The following is a 17,299-nucleotide window of genomic DNA, read 5'->3' as shown; positions in this document are numbered from 1 at the left end:
TTCCATAACGCCCACAAATTCTGAAGTTGTACACCAAGGGCCCGGTCATTAATTTATATCAGGAAGAGCAAGGGTCCCAACACTGACCCTTGGGGAACTCCACTATATAAATGGAAAGTTGTCCTTTATTGCGAGGGGGGGGATGGAGTATAAAAGTGGGGAAGTCTTGCTACAACTGGACAGGGCGTTGGTGAGGCCGCTCCTGGGGCCCTGTGGACAGTTCTGGTCCCCTCACTTCAGGAGGGACAGACTCGCATGGGAAGCCGTTCAGAGAAGGTTCACTCGGCCGATTCCTGGGACGAAGGGGGTTTGTCTGATGAGGAGAGGTTGAGCAGGTTGGGCCTCTACCCATTGGAGTTTAGAAGAATGAGAGGTGATCTTATTGAAACATATCAGATTCTGAGAGGAGGGGGTTTGACAGGGTGGATGCTGAGAGGATGTTTCCCCACCTCGTGGGGGGAATCTAGAATGAGGGGGAGGGGGACACAGTTTCAGAATGAGGGGTCTCCCATTGAAGACGGAGATGAGGAGGAATTTCTTCTCTCAGAGGGTGGTCAGTCTGTGGAATTCTCTCCCCCCCCAGAGAGCAGTGGGGGTCGGGTCACTGAATATATTCAAGGCCGAGTGAGACAGATTTCTGATCGGCGAGGGGAGTCAAAGGTTATGAGGGGGACGGACAGGAAAGTGGAGTTGATCAGCCCTGATCTTACTGAATGGGGGAGCTCGAGGGGCCGAATGACCTCTTCCTGCTCCTGTTTTTAGGTGTCCTTGCGATGGGATGGCAAGGGTGGGGGTTAATGATGGCTTTCCAAAGGGGGTTGGCTATTGGAGGAAGCAGCTGCAGTGAATTTGAGTGTTGCCGCAGTAATAAGAGGTCTGCTTTTCGTGGCTCAGAGGGTCACTGAAGACTGTGGGACTCGGGTGTTAAGACCTTTCAGGGTTATGAGTGAGTCAATGAGCGTTGGAGGTGTCGCAGCGACTGTGGAGCTGCAGGGATTAGCAGGGATCTCAACCCTTTACAACTGACACAAACGACTTTGACCATGAGAGGGACGGAGGGGCTGGTTTCCAAAGCTGCCGACGCCACAGAGGGAGGTCGGAACGTTGAGTTGTGAAGGGGGCTACGGGAGGGTCAGGCAAGACCTGGCGTTTGTGCAGTGCAACGTGGGCAAAAGGGAAATGGTCCACTTTGGCAGGAAGAATGAAAAAAAGGAAGCTTCCTATCGAAACAGAGAGAGATCGCGGCGTGCCGGGGAAGCAGAGGGATCTGGGTGTCCTAGTGCATGAAGTGCGGGTACAGCAAGTCACTAGGAAAGCTAATAGACTGTTAGCGGTTATTGGGAGGGGAGGCGAATACAAAAGTAGGGAGGTTATGCTTCAGTTGTACAGGGCGTTGGTGAGAGCACATCTGGAGTACAGTGTCCAGTATTGGTCTCCTTATTTAAGGGAGGATGTCAATGCGTTGGAAGCCGTTCAGGGAAGATTTACCGGACTAATACCAGGAATGGGCAGGTTGTCTTATGAGGGAAGGTTGGACAGGTTAGGCTTGTATCCGCTGGAGTTTAGAAGAGTAAGAGGCAACTTGATTGAGACCTCCAAGATCCTGAGGGGGTCTTGGACAGGGTGGATGTGGAGAGGACGTTTCCTCTTGTGGGAGAATCTAGAACGAGGGGGTCACTGTTTAAACATAAGGGGGTCGCCCATTGAAGACGGAGATGGGGAGAAATGTTTTCTCTCAGAGGATCGAGAGTCTTTGGAACCCTCTCCCTCCAAAGGCGGTGGGAGCAGAGCCTTTGAATCTTTTTTTAAGGCCGAGGTGGATGGATTCTTGGAGAGAAAGGGGGTGAAAGGTTATCGGGGGGTGGGCGGGAATGTGGGGTCGAGGTTACAATCAGATCGGCCACGATCTGATTGAATGGGGGTAGCAGGCTCGAGGGGCCGAGTGGCCTCCTCTTGCTCCATATGGTCTTAACCTAAGGCCATCCAGGGGGAGGGCTCTCGGCCTACTGCATCCGGTGATGCCTCTCCCTCTCGAAGAGCGACGCTCTTGAGTCTCACTCCTATCGCTCTTCCTCCGCCCCCTATCCCCGCAATTGTTTTACTCTGTCAAGGAATTATCCGATTCCCCCCCCTTTCGAAGGCCGAGACTGACCCTGCCTCCCCCAACACTCTCAGGCAGCGCGTTCCAGATCCTAACCACTCGCCGCGTGAAAAGGTTTCTCCTCGCCTCTCCGTCGCTGCTTTCGCTGGTCGTCTCCAACCTGTGCCCGCTCTTGGCTACCGGTTATTACCAAAATGGAGAGATTGGTAAAGCTGAGGCTTAAGGAGGGGCATTGGAGGCAGCTCAGAAGAGAGATTCACTCGGCCGATTCCTGGGATGAAGGGGTTGACTTATCAAGAATGGCTCAACAGCTTAGGCCTTTATTCATTAGAGTTTAGAAGAATGAGGGGTCATCTTATTGAAATGTGCAAGACTCTGAGGGGGTTTTGACAGGGTAGATGTTGAGGTGATGTTTCCACTAGTGGGCGAAGTCGGCACGATCCTATTGAATGGCGGGGTAGGCTGGAGGGGCCGAATGGCCTACTCCTGCTTCTTTTTCTTATGTTCTCCTTGGAGAAGAGAAGGTCGAGAGGAGATTTGATCGAGGGTGTTCAAAATCACGAGGGGGTGGGGTCTGGGACAGAGTGGACAGAGGGAGAAACTGTTCCCATTGGCGGGAGGATCGAGAACCAGAGGGACGCGGGTTTAAGGCGATCGGTAAAAGCAGCGACGGAGACGCGAGGAGAAACTTTTTCACGCGGCGAGTGGTTAGGATCTGGAACGCGCTGCCTGAGAGTGTGGGGGAGGCAGGGTCAACCGAGGCTTTCCAAAGGGGAGGGGGGAATCGGATCATTATCTGGAGAGGAAGAATGTGCAGAGCTATGGAGGAAGGGTGGGGAAGTGGTGACTTGATTGGCATCCTATCCGCAAACATTCACTCCCTCCACCACCGACGCACAGGGGCAGCAGTGTGTGTACCATCTACAAGATGCACTGCAGCAACTCGCCAAGGCTCCTTCGACAGCGCCGCCCAAACCCACCACCTCTACCACCTAGAAGGACAAGGGCAGCAGACACATGGGGAACACCACCACCTGCAAGTTCCCCTCCGAGCCACTCACCATCCCGACTTGGAAATATATCGGCCGTTCCTTCACTGTCGCTGGGTCAAAATCCTGGAACTCCCTCCCTAACAGCGCTGTGGGTGTACCTACACCACTCGGACTGTGCCAGTTCAAGAAGGCGGCTCACCCACCACCTTCTCAAGGGGCAATTAGGGATGGGCAACAAATGCTGGGCCCAGCCGGCGACACCCACACGCTGTGAATGGATAATGAAGAAGATCGACTGGGTGAGCTGCACTTGTACAGAGCCAGCACAGAGACGATTGACCGAATGGCCTCTTCCGATACTATTCTCGGCTTCTTCAGCAAGTGGGAATGGTTTCTCTTCATCGACTCTGTCTAACCCTCATTTTTAAACACCCAAATTGTGTTGAGGAGAAACTTTTTCACCCAGAGGGTGGCGGGAATCTGGGACTCGCTGCCTGAGAGGGTGGTTGAGTCAGAAACTCTCGTAACATTGAAGAAGTATTTAGATATTCACTTGCGTTGCCGCAGCCTCCAGGGCTGTGGGCCAAGCGCTGGACAGTGGGATTGGTGTGGTCAGGTCTTTGTTGCCCGGCGCAGACCCGATGGGCCGAATGGCCTCCTTCTGTGCTGTAGATGTCTATGAGTCTACGAAATCACACTTAATACCTTTGTCCGGCCAAGACTCAAGATTGTGCAGCGATCTGTCTCTCTCTCTGTCTCTCATTTCTTTCTCTCCCGTCTCTCAGTCTCTCTTTCCGTCTCTCTCTCCTTCTCTCTCTCCCCATCTCTCTCTCTTTCCCTGTCTCTCTCTCTCCCCCGTCTCTCTCTCTCCGTATCTCTCTCTCTCTCCGTCTCTCTTTCCCCGTCTCTCTCTCTCTCCGTCTCTCTCCCTTTCTCTCTGTCTCTCTCTCTCTCCCCGTCTCTCTCTCTCTCCTCGTCTCTCTCTCTCTCCCTGTCTCTCTCTCTCTCCCTGTCTCTCTCTCTGTCCCCATCTCTCTCTCTCCCTGTCTCTCTCTGTCCCCATCTCTCTCTCTCTCTCCGTCTCTCTCTCTGTCCCCATCTCTCTCTCTCTCCCCGTCTCTCTCTCTCTCTCTCCTCGTCTCTCTCCACCCCCGTCTCTCTCTCTCTCTCCCCCCGTCTCTCTCTGTCTCACTCTCTCTCTCCCCGTCTCTTTCCCCCCCCGTCTCTCTCTCTCTCCCCGTCTGTCTCTCTCCCCGTCTCTCTCTCTCTCCCCCCCGTCTCTCTTTCTCTCCCCCCACTGTCTCTCTCCCTCTCCGTCTCTCTCTCTCTCTCCCCCTCTCTCTCTCTCCCCTCCGTCTCTCTTTCTCTCCCCCCACTGTCTCTCTCTCTCTCCGTCTCGACTTGGAGCTCAACACAGATGAATGTGAGGTGGTAAATATAGGTGGAGCGTATTAGGGAGCTCACTTATTCCTTGGGAACAGAGTCTCGGGGTGGGGTAGAGGAACAGAGAGGTCTCGGTGTAGAAATACACCAATCACTAAACCTCGTATCACAGGTTGGCAAGACCAGAGGCAAGTGGACTAAGCACTGGGCTTCAGTTCTGGAGGGACGCATGAAAAGTAAAGACGTAATGCCAAACCTGTGCCGAACTGCGGTCAGACCGTACTGAGGGCAGGTTCTGCTCACCGTATCACACGAAGGATATCGAGGCACCGGAGAGGGTGCGGAGATTTACGAGGATGATCCCCCGACAGGTCAGGGTGTACGTGTCGGGGAAGGATCGACAAGGCTGGGGCACTTTTCTCTTGTAAGTGGTGGGGTGACCCTAATCGAGGTCTTTAAAACGATGAGAGGTTTGGACCGAGTGGAGACGGAGAGAGTGTTTCCTCTTGTGGGGGGAGAGAGCGGAACTAGAGGCCGTCAATAGGAGACGGACCCCAAGAGATCTCCAATCGGGGGTGGGGGGGCGGAATTCAGGAGAAAGGTCTTTACCCGGAGAGCGGGGAGAATGTGGAACTCGATCCCACAGGGAGGGGGTGGAGGTGAATCGTGTCGGTGTGTTTAAGGAGCTGGATAAACACACGAGGTGGGGAAAGGGATAGAAGGATTACGGGGTTAGGGGGAGATGGAGTAGGGGGGGTGGGAGGAGGCTGGGTGTGGGTGGCAGAGACACCAGCACGGAGCAGAGGGGCCGAATGGCCTGATTCTGTGGAATCCTGTGTAGTGTATGAACAGTGCCTGATATCGAGTCACACTTCCATTCAGATACAGCACGGGGTTAGATACAGAGTAAAGCTCCCTCTACACCTTCCCCATCAAACACTCCCAGGACAGGTACAGCACGGGGTTAGATACAGAGTAAAGCTCCCTCTACACCGTCCCCATCAAACACTCCCAGGACAGGTACAGCACGGGGTTAGATACAGAGTAAAGCTCCCTCTACACCGTCCCCATCAAACACTCCCAGGACAGGTACAGCACGGGGTTAGATACAGAGTAAAGCTCCCTCTACACCGTCCCCATCAAACACTCCCAGGACAGGTACAGCACGGGGTTAGATACAGAGTAAAGCTCCCTCTACACCGTCCCCATCAAACACTCCCAGGACAGGTACAGCACGGGGTTAGATACAGAGTAAAGCTCCCTCTACACCGTCCCCATCAAACACTCCCAGGACAGGTACAGCACGGGGTTAGATACAGAGTAAAGCTCCCTCTACACTGTCCCCATCAAACACTCCCAGGACAGGTACAGCACGGGGTTAGATACAGAGTAAAGCTCCCTCTACACTGTCCCCCGTCAGTGAAGAGACAATAAATGCCATCGAGGATATCAATGAAAGCCTTTTATTTTGTTTGGAAGGGATAACTCCATGAGACGGGGGCCCGGAAAACAGGAACGCAAGGGGATGTCGGCGACTGAGGGAGGCCTTGTTGCTGGACTGGCTGGGAGGAAAGAGGGGAGTCTCTGGACTCCTTCACTGCTGTTTGTCCAGGAGAACGAGAGGTTCACGGTGGGGGGTGTCGGGGGGAGAGGGAGCCGACATTTCGTATCGCCCCGCGCCTCGGGCACCAGCTCTGGCTTTCCCGCGTTGTCGTCAGGTATCGGGGGGGGAGGCCTCCCTCCCACCCCCGCCGACCCCGGTGCCGAGTGTCAAAGGTCGGCCGGAGCTCCCGTCGCTGAGGAGACGGTGGTCCGGTCCTACCCCGAGACGTTCCTCAAACCCACGCAACGGGGCCCCTCCTTAGCGTCGCCGCTGACATCGTGTCTCGCAGTGGGGGGGGGGAAGGGGCAGATGGTTTTTGGGTGGCACCCCCCATTTGGGGGGGTTCTCCTCTCACCGCGTCCCCTTGCCGACCGCGTCGACCGATCCCCCTGTTGAGCGTTTCCGCATTCTCCCCCCACACACACACCACGGATTTGCCCTCCTCGATCTCCCACCACCCCCCCCACCCCCACCCCACAACCGCCCCCCCCCACCCCACCCCCCCAACTCACCGTCAAATAATAAGCCCTCGCACCAGGAGCAATGCCATCGAGTCCCTCAGGTGAACAACGATCCCCGTTTCCCCCACCGCCCACCGCCAGCCCCAACCAATCTCCGTTCATTCCCGCTCGCGCCGCTGCCTCCTCCCCGGCTTCCGGCTGACCCTTCGGGTTGACCGCGCTTCCTTGGGCCAACCCCGGCCGGATGCGACGCCGATGACGCAGCAGGCCAGCCGCTGTCCGGCGTTCCCGTGCACCAGGCTCCCGGGGCTGTCGTGGTGACCCAGGTCATCCTCGTTCTCGTGGATCTGCGTCCGGCGTCGGAGGGGGCGACATGGGGGAAGAAAAACACACGTGGGACTCTCACCCCAAACACGTCTCCCGGCGAGCGGCGCCCTCAAACCCCCACCCAGTCCCGCTCGCCGCACCGCACCCCGTCCCAGCAGGGGCGCTGACCTACAACCCTCCCTATCTCTCTAACCTCTGCCAGCCCCTACAACCCTCCCTATCTCTCTAACCTCCTCCAGCCCCTACACCCCTCCCTATCTGTGTAACCTCCTCCAGCCCCTACACCCCTCCCTATCTCTCAAACCTCCTCCAGCCCCTACACCCCTCCCTATCTCTGTAACCTCCTCCAGCCCCTACACCCCTCCCTATCTCTGTAACCTCCTCCAGCCCCTACAACCGTCCCTATCTCTCTAACCTCCTCCAGCCCCTACAACCCTCCCTGTCTCTGTAACCTCCTCCAGCCTCTACACCCCTCCCTATCTCTGTAACCTCCTCCAGCCCCGACACCCGTCCCTATCTCTGTAACCTCCTCCAACCCCTACAACACTCCTTATCTCTGTAACCTCCTCCAGCCCCAACACCCCTCCTTATCTCTGTAACCTCCTCCAGCCCCTACAACCCTCCCTATCTCTGTAACTTCCTCCAGCCCCTACAACCCTCCCTATCTCTGTAACCTCCTCCAGCCCCTACAACCCTCCCTATTTCTGTAACCCCCTCCAGCCCCTACACCCCTCCCTATCTCTGTAACCTCCTCCAGCCCCTACACCCCTCCCTATCTCTGTAACCTCCTCCAGCCCCTACACCCCTCCCTATCTCTGTAACCCCCTCCAGCCCCTACAACCCTCCCTATCTCTGTAACCTCCTCCAGCCCCTACAATCCTCCCTATCTCTGTAACCTCCTCCAGCCCCTACACCCCTCCCTATCTCTGTAACCCCCTCCAGCCCCTACAACCCTCCCTATTTCTGTAACCCCCTCCAGCCCCTACAATCCTCCCTATCTCTGTAACCTCCTCCAGCCCCTACACCCCTCCCTATCTCTGTAACCTCCTCCAGCCCCTACACCCCTCCCTATTTCTGTAACCCCCTACAACCCTCCCTATCTCTGTAACCCCCTCCAGCCCCTACAACCCTCCCTATTTCTGTAACCCCCTCCAGCCCCTACAATCCTCCCTATCTCTGTAACCTCCTCCAGCCCCTACACCCCTCCCTATCTCTGTAACCCCCTCCAGCCCCTACAACCCTCCCTATTTCTGTAACCTCCTCCAGCCCCTACAACCCTCCCTATCTCTGTAACCTCCTCCAGCCCCTACACCCCTCCCTATCTCTGTAACCCCCTCCAGCCCCTACAACCCTCCCTATTTCTGTAACCCCTTCCAGCCCCTACACCCCTCCCTATCTCTGTAACCTCCTCCAGCCCCTACACCCCTCCCTATCTCTGTAACCTCCTCCAGCCCCTACACCCCTCCCTATCTCTGAAACCCCCTCCAGCCCCTACAACCCTCCCTATTTCTGTAACCCCCTCCAGCCCCTACAATCCTCCCTATCTCTGTAACCTCCTCCAGCCCCTACACCCCTCCCTATCTCTGTAACCTCCTCCAGCCCCTACACCCCTCCCTATCTCTGTAACCCCCTCCAGCCCCTACAACCCTCCCTATTTCTGTAACCCCCTCCAGCCCCTACAATCCTCCCTATCTCTGTAACCTCCTCCAGCCCCTACACCCCTCCCTATCTCTGTAACCTCCTCCAGCCCCTACACCCCTCCGTATTTCTGTAACCCCCTACAACACTCCCTATCTCTGTAACCCCCTCCAGCCCCTACAACCCTCCCTATTTCTGTAACCCCCTCCAGCCCCTACAATCCTCCCTATCTCTGTAACCTCCTCCAGCCCCTACACCCCTCCCTATCTCTGTAACCCCCTCCAGCCCCTACAACCCTCCCTATTTCTGTAACCCCCTCCAGCCCCTACAATCCTCCCTATCTCTGTAACCTCCTCCAGCCCCTACACCCCTCCCTATCTCTGTAACCTCCTCCAGCCCCTACACCCCTCCCTATTTCTGTAACCCCCTACAACCCTCCCTATCTCTGTAACCCCCTCCAGCCCCTACAACCCTCCCTATTTCTGTAGCCCCCTCCAGCCCCTACAATCCTCCCTATCTCTGTAACCTCCTCCAGCCCCTACAACCCTCCCTATCTCTGTAACCCCCTCCAGCCCCTACAACCCTCCCTACTTCTGTAACCTCCTCCAGCCCCTACAACCCTCCCTATCTCTGTAACCTCCTCCAGCCCCTACACCCCTCCCTATCTCTGTAACCTCCTCCAGCCCCTACACCCCTCCCTATCTCTGTAACCCCCTCCAGCCCCTACAACCCTCCCTATTTCTGTAACCCCCTCCAGCCCCTACAATCCTCCCTATCTCTGTAACCTCCTCCAGCCCCTACAACCGTCCCATTATCTGTAACCTCCTCCAGCCCCGACACCCCTCCCTATCTCTGTAACCCCCTCCAGCCCCTACAACCCTCCCTATCTTTGTAACCTCCTCCAGCCCCTACACCCCTCCCTATCTCTGTAACCTCCTCCAGCCCCTACAACCCTCCCTATTTCTGTAACCCCCTCCAGCCCCTACAATCCTCCCTATCTCTGTAACCTCCTCCAGCCCCTACACCCCTCCCTATCTCTGTAACCTCCTCCAGCCCCTACACCCCTCCCTATTTCTGTAACCCCCTACAACCCTCCCTATCTCTGTAACCCCCTCCAGCCCCTACAACCCTCCCTATTTCTGTAACCCCCTCCAGCCCCTACAATCCTCCCTATCTCTGTAACCTCCTCCAGCCCCTACACCCCTCCCTATCTCTGTAACCTCCTCCAGTCCCTACAACCCTCCCTATCTCTGTAACCTCCTCCAGCCCCTACACCCCTCCTTATATCTGACCCAGGTCACCTGTTTCTTTCAAACTAATAGTTTTTTAAGGATGAATTTCAGCCCTGGGATCCGGGGGATCTCTTATTCCAATAGTGGCTTTGGGATCTTTTATGTCCACCTGAGGGGGCAGACAGGAGCCTCAGGGTTAATCTCTCATTCAGAAAGTTAACCCCTCCGACAGTGCGGCTCTCCCTCAGCACTGACCCTCCGACAGTGCGGCGCTCCCTCAGCACTGACCCTCCAACAGTGCGGCGCTCCCTCAGCACTGACCCTCCGACAGTGCGGCGCTCCCTCAGCACTGACCCTCCCACAGTGCGGCGCTCCCTCGGCACTGACCCTCCGACAGTGCGGCGCTCCCTCAGCACTGACCCTCCGACAGTGCGGCGCTCCCTCAGCACCGACACTGGGGTTGGTGTCAGTCCTGGGAAGCAGGACCTCCCGGCGCAGAGTGGAACGCCACGGGCCACGATCTGGTGGACAGAGGGGACCCTCCCGGTCACACGCCCCTCAGGAGCACTCACCACGATGGAGCGGCCGACGATGGAATGAGACCCCTGGAGATGCAGCTGCACATTTGCCAACGTCTGGCGGACGGCTCCGTCTGGAGTGGGCCGGAAGTTCCCCAAATCACCGGCATGGCTACAGGAAAGAGAACAATTAGGGCAGAAGCAACGTGGGGGCGGTAGTGTCCGAGATTCGGGAAGACTGGGCCTAAAAAAAAATTCCCGACGTCCCTCAGGCCGCTAGAATGTTCCGTGACACCCGACGACCCCCCTATCCTCAACGCCACAGGCGCTCCCTCAGCGCCGACCCTCCGACAGTGCGGCGCTCCCTCAGCACTGACCCTCCGACAGTGCGGCGCTCCCTCAGCACTGACCCTCCGACAGTGCGGCGCTCCCTCAGCACTGACCCTCCGACAGTGCGGAGCTCCCTCAGCACTGACCCTCCAACAGTGCGGCACTCCCTCAGCACTGACCCTCCGACAGTGCGGCACTCCCTCAGCACTGACCCTCCGACAGTGCGGCGCTCCCTCAGCACTGACCCTCCGACAGTGCGGCGCTCCCTCAGCACTGACCCTCCGACAGTGCGGAGCTCCCTCAGCACTGACCCTCCGACAGTGCGGCACTCCCTCAGCACTGACCCTCTGACAGTGCGGCGCTCCCTCAGCACTGACCCTCCGACAGTGTGGCGCTCCCTCAGCACTGACCCTCCGACAGTGCGGCGCTCCCTCAGCACTGACCCTCCGACAGTGTGGCGCTCCCTCAGCACTGACCCTCCGACAGTGCGGAGCTCCCTCAGCACTGAGCCTCCGACAGTGCGGCGCTCCCTCAGCACTGACCCTCCGACAGTGCGGCTCCCTCAGCACTGACCCTCCGACAGTGCGGGGCTCCCTCAGCGCTGACCCTCCCTCAGCACTGACCCTCCCTCAGCACTGACCCTCTCTCAGCACTGACCCTCCGACAGTGTGGCGCTCCCTCAGCACTGACCCTCCCTCAGCACTGACCCTCCCTCAGCACTGACCCTCCCTCAGCAATGACCCTCCGACAGCGCGGCGCTCCCTCAGCTCTTGCGCCGGAGGGAGTGTCGGGCTTGGGTGGCGAGGCTCGACACACCCCTCCCCGCTCCGTCACGGGTCCCCTCGTGTTCACGCCGCCCTACCTAGTCGAATAGCAGTTTTAATACCGATGATCGTTCGTGGCAAATGAACCAGACCGAGTGTTGGGAGAGGGTAAGGGGGAGATGAGGAGCATTTAATTTATTTTGGACGTGGCGAGTTGTTGTGATCTGGAAGGCGCTGCCCGAAAGGGCGGGGGAAGCAGATTCACCCTCGAAAAGGTGGGGGGGGGTTGGATGAGGACGGGAAGGGGATTAATTTGACGGAATGTGGGGAGGGGAGGGGAGCAGAGAGTGTGGGGCTAAGTGCATAGGTCTTTCAAACGGGCTAGCACAGACAGGATGGACCGAAGAGCCCCACTCCATCCCACACCGTGCTGCGATATCGTCAGCTATTCTATCATCTGTAACGCAAAAGCAGGTGAGGTTTACAAATTCCACGGCCCCCGCCCATGACGGCCGCGAGCGTTGACAGACACCCCTCCCCCGCGCACCCGAGGCCCCCTTCCCCAACTCAGCACCTGCCGTGTTCCATGTTGTGAGGGTTAAAGTGGCCACCGAGCGTCTCACAGCCTTGGCTTAGGTCTCCGAACTCGTGGATGTGCATGGCATGAGATTTCCTGTTGCTAGGGAATCCGTGAAGGTCCAACATGATCTCCGTCCGGTTAATCCTCTGTGGGGATGGAGGAATTAGTATCCAGTCAGTGAGTGAGTACGTACAGTAAAGCTCCCTCTACACCGTCCCCGTCAAACACTCCCAGGACAGGTACAGCACGGGGTTAGATACAGAGTAAAGCTCCCTCTACACCGTCCCCATCAAACACTCCCAGGACAGGTACAGCACGGGGTTAGATACAGAGTAAAGCTCCCTCTACACCGTCCCCATCAAACACTCCCAGGACAGGTACAGCACGGGGTTAGATACAGAGTAAAGCTCCCTCTACACCGTCCCCATCAAACACTCCCAGGACAGGTACAGCACGGGGTTAGATACAGAGTAAAGCTCCCTCTACACCGTCCCCATCAAACACTCCCAGGACAGGTACAGCACGGGGTTAGATACAGAGTAAAGCTCCCTCTACACCTTCCCCCATCAAACACTCCCAGGGCAGGTACAGCACGGGGTTAGATACAGGGTAAGGCTCCCTCTACACCGTCCCCATCAAACACTCCCAGGACAGGTACAGCACGGGGTTAGATACAGAGTAAAGCTCCCTCTACACCGTCCCCATCAAACACTCCCAGGACAGCTACAGCACGGGGTTAGATACAGAGTAAAGCTCCCTCTACACCGTCCCCATCAAACACTCCCAGGACAGGTACAGCACGGGGTTAGATACAGAGTAAAGCTCCCTCTACACCGTCCCCATCAAACACTCCAAGGACAGGTACAGCACGGGGTTAGATACAGAGTAAAGCTCCCTCTACACCGTCCCCATCAAACACTCCCAGGACAGGTACAGCACGGGGTTAGATACAGAGTAAAGCTCCCTCTACACTGTCCCCATCAAACACTCCCAGGACAGGTACAGCACGGGGTTAGATACAGAGTAAAGCTCCCTCTACACCGTCCCCCATCAAACACTCCCAGGACAGGTACAGCACGGGGTTAGATACAGAGTAAAGCTCCCTCTACACCGTCCCCCATCAAACACTCCCAGGGCAGGTACAGCACGGGGTTAGATACAGAGTAAAGCTCCCTCTACACCGTGCCCATCAAACACTCCCAGGACAGGTACAGCACGGGATTAGATACAGAGTAAAGCTCCCTCTACACCGTCCCCATCAAACACTCCCAGGACAGGTACAGCACGGGGTTAGATACAGAGTAAAGCTCCCTCTACACCGTCCCCATCAAACACTCCCAGGACAGGTACAGCACGGGGTTAGATACAGAGTAAAGCTCCCTCTACACTGTCCCCATCAAACACTCCCAGGACAGGTACAGCACGGGGTTAGATACAGAGTAAAGCTCCCTCTACACCGTCCCCATCAAACACTCCCAGGACAGGTACAGCACGGGGTTAGATACAGAGTAAAGCTCCCCCTACACCGTCCCCATCAAACACTCCCAGGACAGGTACAGCACGGGGTTAGATACAGAGTAAAGCTCCCTCTACACTGTCCACATCAAACACTCCCAGGACAGGTACAGCACAGGGTTAGATACAGAGTAAAGCTCCCTCTACACTGTCCACATCAAACACTCCCAGGACAGGTACAGCACGGGGTTAGATACAGAGTAAAGCTCCCTCTACACTGTCCACATCAAACACTCCCAGGACAGGTACAGCACGGGGTTAGATACAGAGTAAAGCTCCCTCTACACTGTCCACATCAAACACTCCCAGGACAGGTACAGCACAGGGTTAGATACAGAGTAAAGCTCCCTCTACACTGTCCACATCAAACACTCCCAGGACAGGTACAGCACGGGGTTAGATACAGAGTAAAGCTCCCTCTACACTGTCCCCATCAAACACTCCCAGGACAGGTACAGCACAGGGTTAGATACAGCGTTTATAGCGGCCGAGGTAAATCCTTAAAGGAGCCAATTCGACTGGGTGTGTGGGGTCAATGATATGCTCACCGCCCACCTCCCCTTCCCCCTCCACCCCCTCCCAACCGCCCCCACCCCCCCTTCCCCCCGTCGACATACCTGCCTCCGAATTCGGATCTCCCCGGTGATGTTGCTGTCCCGGGTTCCCCCTCGGGCGTTAGGCTGCACGTGGCAGATGGCGTGCGCCGCGGGGCCCCGCTCCTGGGCATCCTGGAAAGATCCGGAACAAACAGCCCTCATCCCACGGCCGCAGCAGCAACAACAAACAACAACAACAACCACCGGCGTCTGCGCGGCAGCCGGGAGTTTGGTCTGGGCCTACACACGGCTTCAGAAGCGAAGCCTGCATTCGCGTAGCGCTGGACGGGCCACTAGTCTGGGCTCCCCTCCCTCTCTCCCCCCTCCACCCCCGTTCACGGTCGGCAAAGTGAGGGCGCTGTTGTAATGCGGGGGGGACGCCTATTTACGCACAGCAAGATCCCACAAACGGCCGACTGTGACGGCCGGCCCAGGTCGTCCCTTTTTGCGCGTTGTCAGTTGAGGGGGCGACAGTGGCCCCCTGGACATCCCCCCCACCCCCGCCCAAAAACGCCGCAGCCCCCTACTCATTTTTTTCCCCCAATAGTGGACGCGGGATCATCACCCGGCAGATAAGGTCTGGATTCGCATCTCATCCGAAAGATGGCAGGTCCGACCACAGTGCGGCGCTCCCTCAGCACTGACCCTCCGACAGTGCGGCGCTCCCTCAGCACTGACCCTCCGACAGTGCGGCGCTCCCTCAGCACTGACCCTCCGACAGTGCGGGCGCTCCCTCAGCACTGACCCTCCGACAGTGCGGGCGCTCCCTCAGCGCTGACCCTCCGACAGTGCGGCGCTCCCTCAGCACTGACCCTCCGACAGTGCGGGCGCTCCCTCAGCGCTGACCCTCCGACAGCGCGGCGCTCCCTCAGCGCTGACCCTCCGACAGTGCAGCGCTCCCTCAGCGCTGACCCTCCGACAGTGCGGGCGCTCCCTCAGCGCTGACCCTCCGACAGTGCGGCGCTCCCTCAGCACCGACCCTCCAACAGCGGGGCGCTCCCTCAGCGCTGACCCTCCGACAGCGGGGCGCTCCCTCAGCGCTGACCCTCCGACAGCGCGGCGCTCCCTCAGCGCTGACCCTCCGACAGTGCGGCACTCCCTCAGTACTGACCCTCCGACAGTGTGGCGCTCCCTCAGCGCTGACCCTCCGACAGTGCGGCGCTCCCTCAGCACTGACCCTCCGACAGCGCGGCGCTCCCTCAGCACCGACCCTCCGACAGCGCGGCGCTCCCTCAGCACTGACCCTCCGACAGTGCGGCGCTCCCTCAGCACTGACCCTCCGACAGTGCGGCGCTCCCTCAGCACTGACCTTCCGACAGTGCGGCGCTCCCTCAGCACTGACCCTCCGACAGTGCGGCGCTCCCTCAGCACTGACCCTCCGACAGCGCGGCGCTCCCTCAGCACCGACCCTCTGACAGTGCGGAGCTCCCTCAGCACTGACCCTCCGACAGTGCGGCACTCCCTCAGTTCTGACCCTCCGACTGTGCGGCGCTCCCTCAGCACTGACCCTCCGATGCCCCCTCAGCACTGACCCTCCGACAGTGCGGCACTCCCTCAGTTCTGACCCTCCGACAGTGCGGCGCTCCCTCAGCACTGACCCTCCGACAGTGCGGCGCTCCCTCAGCACTGACCCTCCGACGCCCCCTCAGCACTGACCCTCCGACAGTGCGGCACTCCCTCAGTTCTGACCCTCCGACAGTGCGGCACTCCCTCAGTTCTGACCCTCCGACAGTGCGGCGCTCCCTCAGCACTGACCCTCCGACGCCCCCTCAGCACTGACCCTCCGACAGTGCGGCGCCCCCTCAGCACTGACCCTCCGACAGTGCGGCGCTCCCTCAGCACTGACCCTCCGACGCCCCCTCAGCACTGACCCTCCGACAGTGCAGCGCCCCCTCAGCACTGACCCTCCGACAGTGCGGCGCTCCCTCAGCACTGACCCTCCGACAGTGCGGCGCCACCTCAGCGCTCAGAGGCGAGCGCGAGGCCCCAGTGGGTCCCGCCTGTCGATTTGGGGAGGAAGGCGTTTGACTCTGACCTCCACGTCCCCGCCGGTTGGGGAGGCAGGCGACGCAGGCTCTGTAGGCCCCAGGCTTCGGGGCCTAGTTGCCACGGCGATGCGGCCTACGAAGGGAGACGAAACCCGAATCCTCCGCAGCGGCGAATTCTGGCCTGGTTTAGGGTTTTACCTACCCCTGGACTGTGTGTCCCGTGTCCAGTGTCCCTCCTGGTCTCCGCGCATCCACAGTCTGCCCACAAGATAGAGCCATAGTTAGCATCATTCCCTGTTGTGAGACCACCTCTTCCCCCCTGCCCTGACCCTCACCACCAAACCAACCTGTCCTCGCCTCGATCGGATCTCCCCTCGACCCACCCCCACCCCCCCCTCCATTCCCCTCCGAGGAGAACAGCCCCCAACCCAGCCTCGTCCCTTAAAAAGTCCCCTCGTTCCCTCCCTGGGAAACCTCCCTCCGCGTCTCCCCGCCCCCCTCTCTCTCTCTCTCTCTCTCTCGAGGACCCTCACATCCCTCTGTCTCTGTCAGGAATGCTTTAAACGCGGGAGAAATGGTTCGTCTTCAAGGGCTAAGGAACATTCCGGAAGGATTCGCGCTGTGTTTTTTCCCCCCCCCTGCCCGCCGGAAAGACACTGTCCCTTAAAGGGGGTTTTGGCGAGGGCCCTTTGTTGGCCCTGGAAAAGAGAGCGTTGTACAAGAAAAGGTAATTAAGCAGTTTTAAAGGGGATGGAAACCTCTTGACCCCTTCCTCCCCCCTCACCCCACCACCTGGACTGTTTACAAAAAGGGGTCACACACGGCGGTTTACGGCTTTGAGTAAAATCCCTGCCTTGGGAACGGTGTTTTAAAAAGCCGGTGGGCCGGTGTTGCTTTGGGGAGGAAACGAGAAGGACCAACTGCTTGAGTAGAGAAGACAGCAGCTAGCTCCTGAAGCTCCAGACCCCGTCCCGAAGCAGAGGGCGGACGGAGGCTGCTCCAAAGTCGCTCCGCGTTCAGAAGTGGACTCACTGCCGAGCGTCCTGTAAAATCAGCCTGACAAGTGGCGCAAGGGTCATCGATTGTTCCTCGGACCAGCGCCGTCTAACCCGGACACCCTCTCAAGGACTCCGCCATCTATCCTTTCCCCCTGAACCATTCACTTTTAACATCTTGGCAGGGTGTGTATGTGTGTGTGAAAGAGAGAGAGAGTGTGGTGTGAGAGAGAAAGAGAGGGAGAGAGAGAGACAGAGAGAGCGTGTGTGAGAGAG

At 58.2% G+C, this 17,299-nt stretch overlaps 1 protein-coding gene across 1 annotated transcript in view; it reads right to left on the bottom strand.

The window, feature by feature from the left end:
- Window positions 1-5,923: 5,923 nt before the first annotated feature.
- Window positions 5,924-17,299, bottom strand: part of LOC144675318 (extracellular superoxide dismutase [Cu-Zn]-like) — a 27,237-nt gene continuing 15,861 nt past the window's right edge. The window contains exons 4-8 of the mRNA XM_078536165.1: window positions 16,231-16,286; window positions 14,062-14,163; window positions 11,924-12,075; window positions 10,310-10,427; window positions 5,924-6,887 (exon numbers count right to left, since the gene is read on the bottom strand). Of these exons, the coding sequence (XP_078392291.1) occupies window positions 6,699-6,887; window positions 10,310-10,427; window positions 11,924-12,075; window positions 14,062-14,163; window positions 16,231-16,286 (617 nt within the window). The 3' untranslated portion in view covers window positions 5,924-6,698. The remainder of the gene's footprint in view (window positions 6,888-10,309; window positions 10,428-11,923; window positions 12,076-14,061; window positions 14,164-16,230; window positions 16,287-17,299) is intronic.

This window comes from Cetorhinus maximus, unplaced genomic scaffold (assembly GCF_964194155.1).
Source record: "Cetorhinus maximus unplaced genomic scaffold, sCetMax3.hap1.1 HAP1_SCAFFOLD_945, whole genome shotgun sequence".
Classification (NCBI taxonomy): Eukaryota; Metazoa; Chordata; class Chondrichthyes; order Lamniformes; family Cetorhinidae; genus Cetorhinus; species Cetorhinus maximus.
This window is presented reverse-complemented; position numbering and strand designations above follow the sequence as displayed.